The sequence below is a fragment of the Salvia splendens genome, chromosome 20 (genome assembly GCF_004379255.2).
Source record: "Salvia splendens isolate huo1 chromosome 20, SspV2, whole genome shotgun sequence".
Lineage (NCBI taxonomy): Eukaryota > Viridiplantae > Streptophyta > Magnoliopsida > Lamiales > Lamiaceae > Salvia > Salvia splendens.
Window position 1 is genome coordinate 23772426 of NC_056051.1, and position 20184 is coordinate 23792609.

Consider the following 20184-nt stretch of genomic DNA (forward strand, 5'->3'; position numbering starts at 1 on the left):
GGAGTTGATATGAAATTCATTTATACACACATCAATGTAATTCTATATTTGCACTTTACTCCATAAATTAAGCGGCAACTTTAAAGCGCCAAATTTAGAATTATTGAAAGCTAAAACCGTCCACCAAGATCATAATTATCTCCCCCAATTAATCTTGTAATCTACAGGTATTTCCAAAAGAGAAGAAAAGAGCTATTGTCGTTCCATATTATTTGAGATCTATAAACTCCAACTCTGTTATAAGGTGAGTAATCTTTATGGAATTCGGAATTTTTTGTACATGCTTGTTGAATTTGCGTATTTGATTGTAAAATTTGTTGCATCCCCATTCCCCACCAAGTATTTGATTAAATCACAATATTTTACATAAACCTCTAATTAAGCACTTGTGTAGGTTTAGAATTCTCGAAACTAGGACCTATTGAATTATGCTAATATCCTTCTTATACTTGTATACTTTTATTATATAAACCTTAATTCACTTTTTCCAACATTGATAAATAAGTTTCATAACTTATTTATGCACAATGGACAAAGTATAGCTCGTTTTACTAACTAGTAGTCAGGCTGTTTTAGCTTATCTTTTCCTTTAATGTATGCAGTTATGGCTTCTAAAGGACGAAGGTCGACTAGTGAAGGTAAAAAACAATTTTGTTTTAGTTATATGATGTTCATGTAATTGTGTATAACTTGATGAGATTTAGAAACATAGTTCGTCTTTTATGATTTTATGTATCCACACTATAATCTTCTCTTAGAATTTTAGCATATTATGGTGATATGGAGTTCAAAGTAAACATAGTTGGTTTTCAGCATTCACAAACAAAGTTGTTGCTAAAGGATGTATTTATAGCATCGATCCAAATGCAAAAGTTGGAGGACAAGCATTAGGATTGAATTGGTGTGAAATAAATGTTAAAGTTGTAGTTGAACCTCAAGAGCAATTGATCAGGCCCTACGAGAACTTTCAAGAGTTGTCTCAAACAGTTGGTCATATGATTGCTTGGCCACGTTCTTTGGTATATTTTATCAATGGTTTACCAACAAATGATTTACTATTGCATTTTAGTTTTATTCTTATTTGATATCATCATTGTATATGTAGGTGACGCCTATTGAGTACTGATGATTTCTCGATTTACATTTGTATTCCAGGTACTCTAAACTAAATTAACTAATTATATTGTTTATATGATCAATCTTGGTTTGTGCTTTTCATTATGTTATAGTATAGATTGAATTTGAGGTCTTTCCATATTTTTTGTTTGTGGCATTTTACATGATCAATGTACCTACAAATATGTTATGTTCTTCTTCTCTAAGAGCACAACACCCACATCCATACTCTTCCGCAAGGACAAGCTCAGGGGTCTCACCATTCTATTATTAAATTTAAATACTTCAATTACTAAAAACATTTCTACAATATAAAAATACATTATAATATAAAAATTACATAATTAAATCCTAAAAATTAAAAATTACATAATTAAAATCCTAAAAAATAAAAATTAAAAGTGTGTAGAAAATGGATATAATTTTTTGGGAAGTGGGAAAATATTTTTTTTAATTAAAAATAATTTTTTAAATTAAATTCGAATTTAAAAAAATAAATTGCCAACGGCTAAGCCAGTGGCCAATCGCGTGCCGCCACGTCAACCTGCTCAGCGGCACGGACGTGCTCTTAGCTAAGAGCACCGCCCTGCCGTCGGCACGGAAGGACAGCGTGCAGCGGCGGACAGCACTCGCCGCACCGCTGGCACGGACGGGCGGACAACCGCTGCGGATGCTCTAATTGATTCTATCTTAGTTTGAGGAAATAGAATAGATGATTTATATTAAATCGATTTTCTGTTTAAGTTTAAACCTTAAGATTAAAACTATGCAAAAAATTTATACTACAACTAATATAAATAAAAATTATTTGAATAAAATACAAATAGCAGTTAATATATCCACATTAACATAAATATCAAAATAAGTACCTACTTTCGGAGAGTAAATATACAAAAATATTCTTCAGACTTTTGGGGGCGTTTTTGTCTGAAAATTTGTTAAAACAGTGAAAATGCGCCTGGAACGAGCAAGTGGTATAGTCTGGGGACTGCAAATGATAAATTTCAAGTATATGGACCAGCAAATGTTCGTCGCTGAAAGTATAGAGCCTAAAAATGTAGTTCATTCAATATTTTAGATAAAATGTTTTATGCTACCCGTATATATACAAGGATATATGTTTTGGGGATTTTATGCTAAATTCGAATCCGTGAGTGATTATAGTTTCTGAAAACTTTGATTTCGAGAGCCCAATGTGAGAAAAAATCATTTGCTCGTTGTTAGGATCGTAACATATTACATACTCCCTCCGTCCCATAAAAATATCTTATTTAGGGTTGACACGGCTTTTAATGTGTAATTGATAAAGTAAGAGAGAAGGAGAAAAAATAGTTCAAATTGTGTAGTAAATGGTGGATTGCATAAATGATAAAGTAAAAGACAAGGTGAAAATGTTGTCTTAAATGAATATAGACTATTTTTATGAAACAGACTAAAAAAATATGATCTATTATTGGAGGAGGGAATATCTCGCGACCTTCGAAACATTTGCTGGTTGTTAGAATCGCAACATATTAGATGTACCTTACTACCTTCGAATTAAATAAAATTTGTAGATAATATACGAATGCATACCATATTATGAATCGACTAACTGCAAAGATTTATAATAAATCACACAAATAAAATAAAGATACAAAACACGTTTAATAAGAGGACTTTGTAGCTAAGACTTTCATATTAGTAATGCTATATTGTATTAGATGTCATTATATAAGCAGTTTAATCATATAAGAGTAAACATAAACTAATCTTTAATTATATCGTTAACTATTTTCATTTCCCTTATCCATGCTATAAATTTTTAAGCGGGTAAGAGTTGAAAAAGCTATGAACTTTAAACATAATCTAATATTTCTATTAAACCCTCTTAAATACCATATATTAAAGCTCTTTATGTGACACGTCAGCAGTTCCCAGCTATTGACACAAAATTTAATTATTCCGTACACTTTAAATACCATGAATTTAAGCTCTTGGTGTGACACGTCGGCGGAGGTTCCTAGCTATTGAGTTTTAACATATGAACTTTTAATTATAAGTTGCTTTTTTGAAGGAATTTAATTATAAAAACAGTATATTTAATACCCAATTTATTAAAAAAACAGTATATTCGATTCGCAATTTCAAGGCAGTTGTAGTGTCAGTCCCATAACTGATGCAATCCGTTTATTCCTCTTCCCATACTCTGCTCTGATCGCACAAATTCTGTTATTCTGATCGCAATTTGCGTTTGCCTCTCTAATGGCAGCCTCGATACGCCTCCGACGTCTCGGCGCCGTCGCCGCCGTGGCTGGCGGCGCGTACTTCACCGTCCTCAGCAATTCCCCTATCGCCGCCAGCGACCGCGGTCTCACCAATGTCAAGCAGAGAATCGCGGACCGTGCCGTCGCGCGATGTCCAGGAGTCCGCCTTGATCGCCGCCAATCCCCTCGACATCCTCGTGATCGGCGGCGGCGTTGCGCTGGATGCCGCCACGCGCGCCTCGTGGAGAGGGAGGATTTCGCGTCCGGCACTTCCTCGAGGTCTATCAAACTCATCCATGGAGGTCTGCGTTTTCTGCATTGAGTTGTACCTTGGGAAGTAAGAATTGTACGGTGTTACCGCATGAGGTGAGGCGAGGATGCATTGATCATGTTTGTTAGCTGTCATGGAGTATCTGTGACTGTCTTCTAAAAGTAAGAAGTTATTCCGTTCTTTCACGTGAACTTTCACCGAAATCTATTGCATATAGTTAAAAAAAATTATTTTCTTTTAGCTTGTTTATAGTACTCAAATAGAGATGGCTTGTGTGTTGAATACAAACTTAATATCTAAATTTTTCACATAATTTGTGGAATGCTTTTGTATTAGTAGTTCGTTGAGGCTGTAGAACAATTTTACTAGGAAAACATTAGCAATAGCTAACAGGTGCTGATGAGAATTTTGTAGTGCAACAACTGTTTAACAGGTGCTGAAAGTTGTTTTCATGAGATAAGCTGGAACGGTTGTGGAATACACAATTTAGTTCCATGTTCCATCTACTATAAGAATTAAGCCTATTGTATTATACAGTAATTACTTTGTGGAATTGCGAAGCTATTGTATGTTGTAGAGACTATCTAGGTTTATGCTTTAAAAAAATTATTGTACTTATTTTCCTAACTATGGCACTTGGTTTATGCTCTTAAAGTGATAAGAGGAATTATTGGCCTAATGAGAAGATTCGCACAGAAGCTGCCTGTTTAATTGTTTCTTAGTGATGTTTTTAAACATAAATCTTCAATTTACCCTTTATTACTTCAGCGACATCAAATTACATTTTGTTATTATGACTTACTTTTAAATCCTCAATTTTCATTAGTTTGAATGACAATATTTCACATTATTCCCTTCTTTGTTCATGTCCCTTGTTGCCTACTATGGTTTTAGAGGACCCCATAATATGTTCTAAGCCGTCATTTATTTCAGGAGTCCGTTATTTGGAGAAAGCTGTTTTTAACTTGGATTATGGGCAGTTAAAGCTAGTTTTTCATGCTTTAGAGGAACGCAAACAAGTTATTCAGAATGCCCCCCACCTTTGCAATGCCTTACCTTGTATGACACCGTGTTTTAGCTGGTTTGAGGCAGTGTACTACTGGATGGGTTTAAAAATGTATGACCTGGTAGCTGGTAGGCATTTACTCCACCTGTCAAGATACTATTCAGCTCAGGAGTCTGTTGAACTCTTTCCTACTTTAGCAAGAAAGGGGAATGATCGGAGTTTGAAAGGAACCGTTGTTTATTACGATGGACAAATGAATGATTCACGTTTAAATGTCGCATTAGCGTGTACTGCTGCTTTGGCTGGAGCTGCTGTAGTGAATCATGCTGAAGTTATATCCTTTCTTAGGGATGATGGTACTGGGCGTATAATAGGAGCTCGGATTAGAAATAATTTATCAGGTACGTGTATCAATTTCACTTAACCATTAGTTTTTGTTTCACGATTGTCTTGATTTGATTTATTTTATGACATGTTCAAACATGATCAATTCTCAAATAAATTGTTTAGCATCTTGTGCTTGATATGGCACTCATTGCCTTTGATGGACTTTATGCATCATTGTGACGTTTTTCTCTGACCTTTTATTTTTATTCCCACACCAGACTTTGCATGTTAGTGTAGTAAGTTACATATTTCCACTGCAGTTTTGATGTATATGAATCCAAGAGAGAGTATGTAAAGTGGATTTTTCTATTTCCTTGGGATTCTTGATCCTTGATTCCTGAACGCTAACTCTAATGTTGTTTCTGCATCTGATGTCTTACTGTTATTTCATTTGCTTATCTTGGGGCCTCTGCTGCAATTGGTTTAGCGTTTCATATTTTGCTATGTCAACCTTTGCAGGCAATGAGTTTGATACATATGCCAATGTTGTAGTAAATGCTGCTGGTCCCTTCTGTGACTCTGTCAGGTTGATGGCAGACAAAGAAGCAAAGCAAATGATCTGCCCCAGTAGTGGTGTCCATATAGTGCTTCCTGATTACTATTCTCCAGAAGGAATGGGCTTGATTGTTCCCAAGACCAAGGATGGCCGTGTTATCTTCATGCTTCCATGGTTGGGAAGAACAGTTGATGGCACCACTGACTCGAATACATCTATTACAATGCTACCGGAGCCGCATGAGGATGAGATTGAATTCATATTGGATGCCATTTCTGATTATCTTAATGTTAAGGTTCGTGCATCACATATGCTTAAATGGCAATTCCAATCAATCTCAACTTACTTTCTGAACTTTATGGTTTTTATGTGTGTATCATTCATCTCTTGCTTTAATCATCCAACAGGTCAGTCCTTCCTTATATTACCCAGAAATTAACCCTTCTCTTCTTTCACAATTTTGGCTCCTCCAGATATCGTTGCTAGTTTGCTAAATCATTTATCTCATTTTTTTTCTCACACAGCTAATCAATCATTTTCTTTCTTTTGGTTCGATCTAGGGGATGAATATATTGACAGGAAAGAACGCCAATATATTTCACATTAGACTTTGACACCCTCATATGCTAGTTTGCATATTTTACCGCTCTTTCGCTTGATTCACAGGCATTAATGTCAATACTATGTCACGCCCGCATTTCCTAAGGATAGGAAGTACGGTGGACCGCGACTAGGGGAGGAATAAAGAAGCGGGGAAGAAAGGGGAGAACAGGAATATTTGACCCAAAAGCATTTATTAAAAAGAAGTTCACTTCAAACATTGTACTAAGAAGACATTTCTAAAGTTAATGTAAACAGAGTTAAAGAAAAACAATGTATCGGATTACAAAGCAGCGGAAAAGACCAAAAGACAGATGATGCCGGGTATGACGACACGACACCACCCAAAAGACCAAGTAAAAACACTCATTTGGCTTTCACTGCTCAACATCCGTCATCCCCATCGCCGCTCAACCTGCACATTAAGAAAACAACATGCAGGGCTGAGTACTTATTGCACTCAGTGGACACACGCCAAAATCATAGTTTGTCATGCCACATCAGTGTAACCTTGGGGTTTTAAGTGTAAGAAAGTAACCCAAGTACACAAAATATATTTCATAAATTCGACTGCGCAGTCATTTTCAGATATTGCCACCCTTATTCCCACTATCATACACTATCTGATCCAACCATGACAAGGGGCGTGGCCACACCCCAGGTCAACTAGACCGGCCAACTTGCTCTCAGATGGCTCCCGGTCTCGTGTACACTAGCCTGAGGGTTCGCAGCCCAACAGACCCGAATTCGATTAAACATATGTGGTAAACCACTTCAGATAGGTTTCAAAACAAAACAATTGGCAAGACAAACAGTTCACCTCCATAAACATTTCCGGAACAAAGTCCGTATTTAAAGATAACCCACATAAAAGTAGGGTAGAAAAGCCCACCTCGATTGCTTAGCTTTTAAAACAGTTCCCTTCAACCACACTTTCCTCGAAAAAGATCACCCTTTTGAAAGATAAATAAATCATGATTAGAGTCAGGGTAGACGATGTTTAAACGACAATGCATGATTCCTACGTGGACGACTTCAACATCTAGCACGTTACACGAACACACACTTAACAACATCTCATAAGCCAAACACACAAAGACACGCCCGAAAACACACCCCGCACGCACCCGACACGCATACGACGTACTCAAAACGCGCACACGACACACACACAACACTCAAACTCCTGGCATACCCTTACTGTGCAACGGCTCACTTGGCTCGGAAAAGGTTCGGAAAAAGCTCGGAAAAAGGATCGGCGTCTCGGCCTGGCTCGGTGTCTCGGCCGCCTGGCTCGGCACCTCGGCCGACCGTCTCGGCCGCCTGGCTCGGCACCTCGGCCGACCGTCTCGGCCGCCTGGCTCGGCACCTCGGCCGCCTGTCTCGGCACAGCTCGGCACCTGTCTCGGCACAGCTCGGCACCTGTCTCGGCACAGCTCGGCACTTGTCTCGGCACAGCTCGGCACATGTCTCGGCACAGCTCGGCACCTGTCTCGGCACAGCTCGGCACCTCGGCCGACCATCTCGGCCGTCCGGCTCGGCACCTCGGCCGACCGTCTCGGCCGCCTGTTCGGCACCTCGGCCGACCATCTCGGCCGTCCGGCTCGGCACCTCGACCGACCGTCTCGGCCGCCTGCTCGGCACCTCGGCCGACCATCTCGGCCGCATGCTCGACACCTCGGCCGACCACCTCGGCCGTCTGCTCGGCACCTAGTTTACACCCCTTTTCCTCTGACCCCCGATTCTCAAACCCTATACGACAAACACACCACGCATTCTACATCCCAAAACACACCCAAACACCTGGGATCATCCCTTCCAGACTCTCCACAAATCTGCCCTAGGCTGAACCCAACAACTCTCGGCCAACACACACGAAAACTCTCGAACCAAACACTGATTCCTCCGAGCCATCTCTTGGCCAAACACACCCACATACATCACAAAAGCACAACACTCAGAAACCCAACCATTGCACATGAAAACATCACCCAGAACACACCACACGCAGAACTGCGCAGTTTACTTGCCAAAAATCATAGTAAAATCATACGACATCCAATGAAGCTGAAATTTACACACCACACCGAAGACACATCCAAGTTTATACGGTTAAAATTTCGTACCAAAAGGAGATCGTTTGCTCAGTCAAAAAGGGGTCGGAACCCACTGTCAGTTACCATCAAAAACATGCTTCACACAAACACATAATCCCACAACTTATTCAGCATCTAACCCCTCCAAAACGTCCTACATGCATGAATTCGAATTAAACGAGAGTTGAGGCCTTGTGTTACCTTTCCCGGATAGTTCAACGTAGTGAAAAAGCTTTACTTCCTCTTACGACTCCGATTCACGACGAAGGGGGGTATCACCTTGAGGAAACCAAGACGATGATGAGAGGGAGTGAAAGGGGAAAGGTAAACCGAGAGGGAGGAGGGGGGTTTAATTTATTAATTAAGATATTAATTTGCTTTTCAAAAACCATAAACTAAAAAAATCACACCCATAAATAATGTAAAACAAATAAAACATATCACACCATATCTTAAACAAGATATTCACAAAAAGCAAACACCCTTTAATTAAAAAAAAACGGACATTACATACTATGTGCTAGATCCGATTATCAAGTTAAAATTCTGCTTCTTGATTATCTAGTTTGTAAGATATCCTTGGATTGTAATAGTTGGATGTATGATATTCATTTCAGTCATCCTTGAAGAGTCTCTAGGTATGACATGGCTTTATTAAAATCCTTGGGGTAAAAGGAATTATCAAATTTTGTTTTTTTAATCTTCCTATTTAAAGCTTCAAGAACTTTTGACCTGGGTGGAATTGGTTAGTGAAAGGTGCATGAGTGATTCTCCTTTTATTTTTCCATCTCTCGCCAGCCTTATTATTATTCAATTATTATGTTTCAAGGGGAGATGTAATATTTAAGAACGATTGTTAGGTAAGACGCACGGATGTCTTGTCTGCTTGGAGTGGCATTCGACCATTGGCTGTTGACCCTAGAGCCAAAAGCACTGAGAGCATTTCCAGGGATCACGTGGTGTGCGAAGATTTACCTGGTTTAGTAACAATTACCGGTGGAAAGTGGAGTACATATAGAAGGTAAATCAATAGTTGCATAATAAAGTGACTGAACATTTCAATATTTTCACTTTTTTGGTACAATCAGAATAAGTGGCATGCATCTATGTTTAATCCTTCAGTTATTAGAAATTTTCAGTAAGCATCTTACTGAAATCTATTCCAGCATGGCAGAGGATGCTGTTAATGTAGCTATCGGATCTGGAAAGTTGAGCCCAGCGAGCAAGTGCGTGACTTACAACCTACAACTTATAGGCGCCGATCCGCTTCTTTTACCGTACTTGCTCAGCAGTATGTGCGCATGAAGACTACATCAAATGGTGGGAAGGTTGTGCCTGGTGCAATGGACACTGCTGCTGCAAAGCATTTATCACATGCTTATGGAACTTTTGCTGAACGAGTAGCTGCCATCGCTCAGGTTCACTTGTCTTCTATAATTCCTGTAAAAATATAGTTTTTGAAACACGAATTTAGGCTTTTGACATCGCTCACAAATTTGCTGCTCTAGCCTAAATAGTTTAGTATTTATATGCATCAGAATGAAAACCTGGGCAAGCGACTAGCCCACGGGTACCCTATCCTGGAGCGTACTGTGCTCGGCATGAATCAGCTGTCGACTTCATAGCCAGAAGGTCTCGTCTTGCCTTTCTCGACACTGATGCTGCCAGTAGGGCAGTGCCCCGTATCATCGAGATATTGGCTTCGGAACTGCGAAAGGCTCAAGAATTTCTGGAGACCTTCAAGTCGTCAAGAAATGCTCAATTTCACGATGGCAAACATAAATAATAGTATACTACTATATGTAGGATTGATTACTTTACTTCTTCTATTAAATTATGACAAATATAGTTAAATCAGAAATCATAATCTCATCTTCTTTATTACAGGTACACATTCTTGAAATCTACTTGGTCCATTTTCACCACGCAAAAAGGTCCATAGTTTCTTTTTATAGTAGTATTTATTTTATTTGTATTTGATTTGCTCCCCTCTTTCAACTTTTTCCTCTAGACACAAGATTGAAATAAAAATCAACACATTATTTTACCAAACCCATTATTCATAAGAATAAAAATTACCGCTATCAATTCCTCTTTATCGATCCTTTTAATTTATTTTGCTTATGATCGAACTACCGCTATCAATTTTAAGTTACTATTTCCCGAAGCAAGTGAAGTTGAGATATTGTCAATTAGAGATTATTTATTTTCATTCGCTGGTGGTTCAAATGCCAATTAACGAAAAATTCAATATTTGCTTCGGGAATTCCAAAATAGAAATTCTTTAAGAACTTTATTTACCAACTTCTTCTGAGTTCCTTTATGTAAATTATTGAAGATTTCACACAAAGGTAAGCAATTTGTCTTTTACTACTATGAATTATTGAGATTGTAGTTAGTAAATCTGTTAGATTTTACTCAATAGTGCAGAATGAAACGTTTATGCATCATCAAAACTGTAGCACCCCGAAAATTTGCGACTTATATTTTTTTATTTTTTTTATTTATGAGGATGTTGATTGGAAATTTCAACTAAGAAAATTTTTTTCTATGCGATTGAGTTAATTATGTGAAATTAGTTGTTGTGGGTTATGTGAGTTAATGTGATTAAGCTTCCAATGTGTGAATTAAATTAAATGGGATCATGCATAATCATTCTAGCCATTTTATTGGAATTTTCGGCCCTCCTATTTATTGGAAATAATACTTTCTTTCTTGGATTTAATTAATTGCTTTGGGATATTTATCCAAATTAAATCCAAACCAAATTGTCCCTATGTTATTCTACATGATTTTCGACCCCTTGTCCATCCCTTGAGATTTTCGAAATTCTCCTATTAATTAGGAGAATGAATTATTTTGTAGATTTAATTGGTACTTTGTTTATTTCCTTCCTTGAATTAAAATCCAATTAAATCTTACCATATCTTGCCAAATCTCTCCATATCCTATTTTAATTAGGATTTGACTCTTTCCTTCTTTGAGACCTCATAATTTTCGACCCCTCCCTATATTTTAAAGGGATTAATATTTTGCTCCTATTTTTGTGGGATTCTACCCCAATAAATACCAAATCACTATCTATGCTAATTAAGTAGCATAAATTTCGAAAATCCCTCTCTTCCTCTCCTCTCCTCTCCCACACGTTTTCTCCTCCCCTCCCCTCTCTCTCTAGTGCTCCTCCCCTCCCCTCTCTCTCTAGTGCTCCAAATCAATCCTTCATTGTTGTTTCGATTTGGATTTGGAAACTCAAGATTCGTTGAAGAATCGAGCCATTCGTTGTTTCTACCGATTGTTTTTTTCAAGAGAAAGGTATACTTTGATTCATCCTTCTCATCTTCTCCATTGAAACCTTGTTCTTGATTCCTTCATGCATATAGTGAGTGTAGGAATCTTAGATCGCATAATTAATCGGTGGGAATTTGTGTTTGTATAAGAACAATTGTGAATATGCGATTTTGAATGAATATGTGTGAAGTTTGAATGAATCATTTGTGAATGATATGTGAATATATGAGAACTTGGTTGTGAGATCTTTTTGAAGCATGATTATGTGTTGGAAGCATGAAAATTTGTGTTTGGATGAATGAGGAAGAAACCCTAATTTCGAAATTGTGAAGCCTGAAAACTGTGGTGTTCGGACAGTGGATTCCGACATGTGTTTTATTGACCAAACGATCGAATTTTGACACGAAATTTTAACTGAGTAAACTTCAAGGAATTTTCTGTGTTGTGTGTGAATTTCAGCCCCTTTTGACGAAAGATGAAATTTTAATAAATTTTTGAAGTTGACTGCGCAATTCTGCCAGAAACTTGTATTCTCGCCCAGAAAGTTTCGTTTTCTATTTGACCGACCAAATGGCCTCCTTTTGATGTGAAATTTTGAACTAGATGAAATTTTAAGTGTCTTCTGAGTTGTGTGAAAATTTCAGCCTCATTGGACATCGGATGGATTTTTGGTGAATTTTTCAAACCAACCGCGCAGTTCTGCCAGATTTATTGTTATGTGGAAATATCACTTGTTGCCAAGTTTGAGTAAATTATATGATGCATGTATGATTAAGGAACGAATCCTATGATGTGATTATGTGTTGCACGTTGATGTATGCTTGAGTGTTCGTTTCGTTTATATTGATGAACGTTTGGGATGGGCAATATAAGAAAACGATGAAAGGAACGATAGGACATGCATGATAAGTGTATTGATGGAAAGACTGATTGTGTTATGGTGTTGACAATGATTGTGGTGCGTACGTGGGTACAAAGAGCAAGGGTTGAAATAAAGTTGTGAATTGTGGTATAAGCAAGTGAGGTGGGCTTTCTTTTACTAAACTCTTTTACGTTTCAAAAGTATGATTGTGGAGCTATAAGGGTGGTTTAAAATGTTATGTCATACCATGATTGTTTTTGATGATGAGATTGTTGTCTGATGCCTAGTTCGTTGAGTTTACTCCGTTAGGCTATAAGGCTATGTTGAGATTGTGCTTGATGCCTAGTTTGTGAGTTCGCTTCATTAGGCTATAGGGCTATGATAAACGAATTCGGGTCTGAGTAGGGCCGCAAACCCTATCAGGCTGTGTACACAGAGGGGATCGTGAGCCGTCCTTGCTAGTCGGCCGGTCTCGTGGGCGAATAGTGTGGCCACACTTTCGTCGCATTATGGTAAGAGGATGTGATTGATTGATTGTTGAGAAAGTGGGGAGATTGTTTTGACCGGCCGGTCTTCGAAATTGTTTTGTGATACTCGATGATATTCTTTTCTAAACGTAAAACTCGAGTTCACTATGGTATGGATGACATAACTTTTATCAACTGTTTTCGGCATGAGTCCACTGAGTGCATCAAGTACTCAGCCCTGCATTTCTTTTTAAAAATGTGCAGGTTGAGCGTGACGGGCGCGGTGGGTGTTGAGCAAGGTCGTTGAAGAAATTTAAGTGTCTAGAATGTGTCATGTCTTCACACGTGGCATATTCCTTCTCTCAAATGCTTCCGCTAAGTAGTTGTTCTTCTTTCGAGTTCTTGTATCGCTGAGATAATATTCATTCTTGAGTTGTTGATTGCTGAAATACTCTGATTTTATTCTGATTTTATTCGAGCTATTCCCATTTGTTTCGATCTATGGTCGAGTTGTGTTGATTTCCCCCTTTCTTCCCCGCTTCTTTAATCCTCCCCTAGTCGCGATCAACCGTGTTTTCTATCCTTAGAAAATGCGGTCGTGACAAAAACATTGCCGAGATAGAAAATGAACCCATTTTCAAAAAGAAACGAAAAGAAAAGATGAATAGAAAATAGTATACTACAATTTAGTAGTACGTTATATCATTGTTGCAAGAATTATTGAACTAAACTTATGGGATATCTGAGTAGAAACAAAACATATGTTTTCGCTTTTAACAAGAAGATGCATCAATACGTTGAAAACGATTAAGATTTTCAACCTAAACTGTAAATAATTTAATTATGATATTATGACTTGCTATTGTTTATACACATTATTTTCTGTTGTTTTTAAGAACAACCTCTTTGTTAAAGATAAATAGGAGTACTAAGAGTGTCCACAATGGTGGCCTTCAAAGGCCACCAAATGTGGCCCGGCCACCATTCGTGGCTCTCTTGTGGCCTTCACAATGGTAAAAGTTAATATTAACTAACAAGGGCCACCAAATGTAAAAAATAACAAGGGCCACCAAATGTGGCCCTCTAAAAAAAATTTAATTTTTTTTTTTTTGTTAATGCTATTTTTTAATTTAACTATATTAAATTTTTTGTAGACTAATAATTTGTGGATCAAACATGATTTAATAAAGTTACGAATTATAGATAAATTTTCGTCGTATTTTTGATAGGGGAAAATTCTACAACGAAAATTTTTAAAAAACACAACATAAAAAGATTAAAAAAACGCCACCGCTACCTACTCGGTTGCGTCATCGGAATCCGGCACATCTTCTTCACCTCCTTCACCGCCACCGCCGCCGACACCGGCCCCACTGCCGCTTGCTTCGCCCGTCGCCGACCCAGCGGGGAAGCCCAACTTCGACCTCAACCTAAGAATGAGGTCGTAGTACATCATCTTGGTGATGGGGTCCGTCGACTTCTCGTACAAGCACAAGTTATCCTGGAGTTGCTTCATCATCTGTACCTCTAGTGTTTGAGTCAACGCCGCGGTCGGTGTTGAAGGGTGCGCTGTCGTCGCGCTCGCCCGAGAGACTTGGGAAGCGGATCTAGCTTCCCGGATGGCGGATTGTTGGCCTTGCGGGCGCTGGCGCCTCGACATTGTCGAGGGGGGCTCATCTCTCACATCGTCATTCAGGTCGAATGCACGTGAGTCGGTACCACTGCTGTAGGTGCCGTCGGCCCCGGTTTTTGTCCGCTTCCCAGTATGACCGGTCTCATCGTCGCAAATCGCCTTGAATTGAGGGGAGTCTCGGAGAAGCATGTATTCATTCCAGTAGGTGAACTTGGGCCAGTTTTCAGTATTAAACAACTGATACGATAACGCCCGTACGTCGGCTTCGCTGCGGCCGCTTTCGGCATTCTGGAGCTGTCTCTCGTAAATGTTCCTGAACCTCTTCACAGCTCTACTGATCCGGCCGAACTTCTTCCGGATTTGGCCTTCATCACGGGAGGCACTGCCTTCTGGTTTGAAGCTGTTGTACACCGTCAGGACGCGCCTCCAGAAGCAAATGTCGGTCTGATCCGTGCCGATGACCGGATTCGTCGTGACCGCCTCCCAAGCCCGCGCAACAGCGAGGGATTCGTCGGCGTTGTACTTCTCGCCCCGCCGATCACCACCGCCTCGGCCACCGCCGGTCGCCGGCTCTCCGTCTCCGTCTCCGCCTCGCCCACCGCCGGTCGCCGTCTCTCTGCCGCCTCGCCTCGCACCGCCACCGCCTCGCCTTCCACCGCCGCCGCCGCCTCGCCTCCCACTCCCACCGCCGCCGCCTCGCCTCCCACTCCCACCGCCGCCGCCTCGCCCCCCACCACCGCCGGTTTGGCGACCCCCGGTGGGGGCCTCCATCTCCACACTACCGGATGTCGGGGTCTCCGGTGTACCCATCAATTGTTCCCATGTGAATCTATCAGATTCAGACAGAGGAGACTGAGAGTATTGGAATTGGGAGGATTGGAATTGAGAGGATTGGAAGTGCTGGGACGGGTTGTTGATCACGTCCATATTCGGTCGGTAGTCACCGAACCCCGATGGTTGGCGAACCAAGTTCCTCTGCTGGGATGGCTGGACCCGGAATTGGGGCGATTGCGGACTCCACGTCTGATCGGGGAAGTTGCCGTATCCCGAGTCTCCATACCCCGGGGAATTACCATCTCCACCTTGCATTTTTTGTAGTGTTTGAAAGTGAAAATGAAGGAAATGGAAGTGTACAAAGATGTGGAAAAATGGAAATGGGAGGGAGTGTATTTTTATAAAATAATTTTCGAAAATAAAAAAAATAAAAATAAAAATTCGGCGGCCCAGCCGCGTTTCGCGGCCCGCTGCAGTGGAGGGCCGCGGCTCACACGGCTCAGCCGCGTGAAGGCCGCGGCCGCGGCTCAGCCTCGTCTCTCGCCTCAAGGCCCCGGCTCTCGGCTCTCTGCAATGGGGGGCCGCGTGAAGGCCACTGGCCGCGGCTCCCCCATTGTGGACACTCTAATATATGTTGATTTCATTTAAAAATAATTCAGATTATATATTCTCATAGACAATTCATAGTAACTGATTTACGAAACCCAAACAAATAAAAAACCAAAAAAGTAAAGAAATTCGAGAAATCCCACCGAAGCTCGTTGGAGAGCGAAATTCAAGTAAGATCAATCAAGCATTCTTTCTTGAAAAATTATTCCATACATATGTAAGCATTCACTGAGAGCTCTTAATAGAAATGGGTGAATTTGATTGAAAGGTGACGAAAGATACTCGGCAAGAATTAAAGAAATCGTTTTCTGGTTTCTGGGTTTCTTGATTCTGTATCAAATGAGTCGGAAGGGGAGTGAAGTGGAGCCGGTGAGGTTTGGGTCTATGGTGCTTCTGTTGATGGGTTTGGTCTCTTTCTGCATGGTCTACATTTTCATGGCAACTGTGATGAGCCCCTCGTCTTCTGGTGATTCAAAGGTGGAATCTTTAGGGTTTGGTGATGGTAATTCTGTCGGTGGTGGTGGAAATTCGGATGCTGAGGTGAGTGGAGGTGGGGGTTGTTGCAGTGGGATTCCGAATTTGGAGCTGTGGGGTGATGCTGTCAAGTGGGGGACTGATTTCAAGTTCAATTCATCCGAGCAGTGCTGCAGCTCTTGCAAGGCGATGTGCACGGGGAAGGACGGGCCGTGCCTCTGTGATTCGTGGGTGTTCTGTGGGAATAAGGAGGCTTGTGGGGAGAAATTTGGTGAGGTTGGTACTTTGGAGTTTTTTTCAGTTTCATGCTTGTTAGTTAGTTCTGCTTATTGTCTTGTGTTCTTGAATGATAGTTTGGACTGTGTTGATCTTGGATTGGTTGCTGTTTCATGAGCTTTTGGTAGATGAATTATCTTTTGTTGTGATCATCAGTTGGCTATCTCACAAGTTAGAGCAAATTTGAATCTTGTTTGTTTTTGAAAGAAAGTAGCTGTTGCATGCTATCAATTGATGACAAGCACACCAGGAAGACGAATAAAAATGTCGAAGTGTAGTAGCGCGTTTGTTAGTGAGATAGGAAATTAGGAGACTGAGCCTGGTCAGTTTATAAGAAGGAAGTCAGGAGAATAAAAAGGGGAAAGAGAGAATAGGAGAGGCATGATTTGAGCGTGTGAAGTCAAGGGCTGAGATTTGGAGATCTCGAGCAAATTGCGTTCTTATTATTCTGCTATTCAGTTGTAACCATTCGATTATCATCAATACAATTCCTACTCTGTTCTTACGTAATTGAATTATTTGAGTATTGCGTGTGTGATTATCTGGCTGAGTGCAACAGTAGCATGCTCTTATCTTATGATTTTGTCCCGGATTACATCATTGAAGGGAAATAAGTGACACATAGTGATAGCTTGTATGTAAAAATCAAATTGATTTTCTATGAAATGCAGGTTACAATATAGAACTCTGAGGTTTTGTACACTTCTAACTATGAAATTGACATGATTATTTCTGTTTGCTTTATGTCCTTTAGTGCTGGTTGAAGAAACAAAAGGATGTCCTGCTTCCTGAAAAGCAAGATAATGAAAACAAAGTCATGTGGACATCGGGCCTCGTCTTTGGGAGAGGGGAGGTATGCACGATAGCATAATGTCATGTATTGGTTTTGACAACAATCACCATATGCATTCTGTGTATCTTAAAATGATTAATAAACCCTAAATTTACTTAATTCCTTGTGTTCACCATCGCTGCATTCTTTCTAATGCAGCTAATGTTTCTTATCACCACACAAGTTTATGATTCATGGTTCCTTGGGCTAACAATTCGCTTCTCTTTCTTCAAGGGCATTATTGCATTGGAGACGGAGTATGGGAACCTACACATCAAGGTAAAATCTTATGTCCTTTGTATTTGGTAAAAGTAAAACTAGACTTGTTTTCATCAAAACCTCAACTACTGAAGTTATTACTCTATTTAAAGAAAAGAAGAGCTTCAATGCTTCATAATGCTATTCCTCTGGCTGATTTTTGGAGAAAATAAAAGTTACGTATATAAGTACTGTAATTTTTTTGTCATATAATCATTTGCCTGATTTGAGCAACGCCAGACTTCAGACAATAAGTTAAGCAAACTGGGACAGCCAGCTTGATATAGGGAGTGTTGGCCGAGCTTACAAGTTGTGAACGAGCTTATGAGCTGTTGCGAAGTGTTTGGAAAAACAAGCTCGTAAACTGCTTATAAACTGTAACACTAAGCTCCCACAAAAATAAGTCTATTTTAAAGTCTACCAAACACCATGGCTGAGCAGAAGTCTTGATTCTAATTCAAATGCGTCATTTTGTGAAATCCTTCTTTTGTTTTTGATAATTTTTCTATTTTTCTCACAGCTTTTGCCTGAATGTTCCCCACATTCAGTTGCATACATGCTAGAGTTGTTGGCTCTGCGACATTGTGCAGGCTGCCATTTTTATCGAGCCGAAGGCCGGGGTCCGTTTTGGGATATTAAGGGAAACCACATACAAGATGTAAGGCTATAACCTTTTCTTCTTACACACCTTTAGAAAAAGTTTCAAGTACTACTTTGCTTACTTGTTAAGAATCTTCAAAATTTCCTACTTTTAAACTTGTCAGGCTTCATATGGTCCTCCGTTTGCTCTTATTCAAGGAACACTGGAAGCCCAAGAAGCCACATTCGACCCGATTCCATCGGAGCACAGCTCAACCATAAGAAGGGGTTCGGTGGCATGGGTTGAATCCGGCCCTGAATTCTTCATCAGCCTTGCAAATCACGAAGAGTGGCAAAATGGATACACCGTGTTTGGTTCTGTACTTCCTGAAGATATGGTGATTGCCGAGAAAATCGCCCAGCTTCCTACAAAGTCAGATGTTTGGAATAACATCAATGTCTCAGTTTTGGAGAAAACTGTACCTTTGAATATTCAAAGGATCAACCTCAGTGACGGTGACCAAAGTCTCAACGCTGACTAGAAGGTACCTTGAACGCCTTTTCGTGTATATTTCTTGCTGAAAATTAGGTTTTAATGCAATATCTCCTGAAGAAGATCTACCTCACTTTGAATGTTGAGGTTTGAAGGAATTGTTTCTTCCTGATTTGAATGTTGTGTTTTGAATGGATTGTATCTTCATTGCCTCTCTCCTTCTCATTCTCTCTCTCTTTTTTGATCAGTTAGATCCAAAGTGTAGATGAACATTATGGAGCATATGAAGGTGCAGCCAAAGACCAACTGTAAAGCTCTACAACATGCACCTTTGGAGGTGCCTTCTCAAGGAGTACTAAGGAAATGTCTTATTTTTTCCTCCTGTCAAAACCTAACAAAAACCATAGATAAATAAATGTATTTATTCTCCTTCCCCATTTTTGCTACTATTAATATAGTCCCATGAAATTTAATTTGCACGTTTGTGATTTTTGGAAAAGAAATATTATAGAAAATCTCAACTTTGATATATTTACATGAAGTGCAATTTTAATATTTTTCAACTAAAATGCCCCTAAAGTTTTGTACATCTTCTCATTTCAAATTAATAACCAAATACTACCATAGCAGTTTTCAAATAGATCACTAAATATTACTCCTAATAGGCACTCGTAGTACAAAATAAAATAAATCATGGAGTAGTATATTAGTACATTTTTTATGTACATTTTTTTATCTTGTTTCTACAAAGCTTAAAATTTAATTATAATTTTTCAATAGTAACAAAAATTATGAATATTTAAATGTTAGGTTTAGTAGCAATAAAATAAAATGAAAAATTAAAGAGCAAAATATACACACAAAACTAATACTACTACTATAAACTAGGGCAAATTGGCAAAGTAGTTATTTTATGCTATGCTATAATTAATTTTCTGGGCAAATATTATGAACAAGTATACATGATAGTGCAAGTAATATAAATGATAGCCAATAAGAAGAACAAAAAAAAAGAAAGCGGCTTGTTACCAAAATAAACACACAAATATTAATCAAAATCATTTATAGCAGAAAATTACGGTGAAACGGGCGACATAGTGCGACATTTCATTATTGCCGATTATGCCACATCGATTTTTTGGTTTAACTGTATTAGCACAAATTTTGATAGTAAAGTTACAAAATTAGTTAAAATTAATACTTAGGTAATTTATACTATAATAAGTAGTAGTAGTAGTAGTAGTAATACATTTTAAACCTAGTACCCAAAAAAGAATTTTAGTAGTGTACGACAAAATAACATTTTTAAGCCGTATTAAAAATAACATGTAATGTGAACAAAATGAATAGTTTTGAACAAGATAAACAATTACGAATATATGTTACAAACGAAGAAAAATGAGAAGGGAAAAGAAACAAGA

At 39.2% G+C, this 20184-nt stretch overlaps 1 protein-coding gene, 1 long non-coding RNA gene and 1 pseudogene across 3 annotated transcripts; 2 read left to right on the plus strand and 1 right to left on the minus strand.

The window, feature by feature from the left end:
* The first annotated feature begins 3266 nt into the window (after nucleotides 1-3266).
* LOC121781142 lies at nucleotides 3267-10304 on the plus strand (annotated as a pseudogene).
* On the minus strand, nucleotides 9252-9903 carry LOC121781143. Its single transcript, XR_006046147.1, has 2 exons — nucleotides 9766-9903; nucleotides 9252-9658 (listed from the first exon to the last, which is right to left on the minus strand). It is a non-coding gene; the product is annotated as an uncharacterized LOC121781143 (long non-coding RNA).
* A 5642-nt stretch (nucleotides 10305-15946) lies between the features above and the next one.
* On the plus strand, nucleotides 15947-19257 carry LOC121781054. 2 transcript variants are annotated; one of them, XM_042178736.1, is made up of 7 exons: nucleotides 15952-16021; nucleotides 16120-16601; nucleotides 17356-17454; nucleotides 17668-17712; nucleotides 18212-18349; nucleotides 18456-18815; nucleotides 19012-19257. In XM_042178736.1, exons 2-6 carry the CDS (start codon nucleotides 16191-16193, stop codon nucleotides 18810-18812), a joined length of 1050 nt encoding a protein of 349 aa, XP_042034670.1. In that variant the 5' UTR covers nucleotides 15952-16021; nucleotides 16120-16190; the 3' UTR covers nucleotides 18813-18815; nucleotides 19012-19257. The 2 variants fall into 2 exon arrangements, with proteins under 2 accessions (XP_042034671.1, XP_042034670.1); XM_042178737.1 differs by having other exon boundaries at nucleotides 15947-16601; nucleotides 19016-19257.
* The last annotated feature ends 927 nt before the right edge of the window (nucleotides 19258-20184 follow it).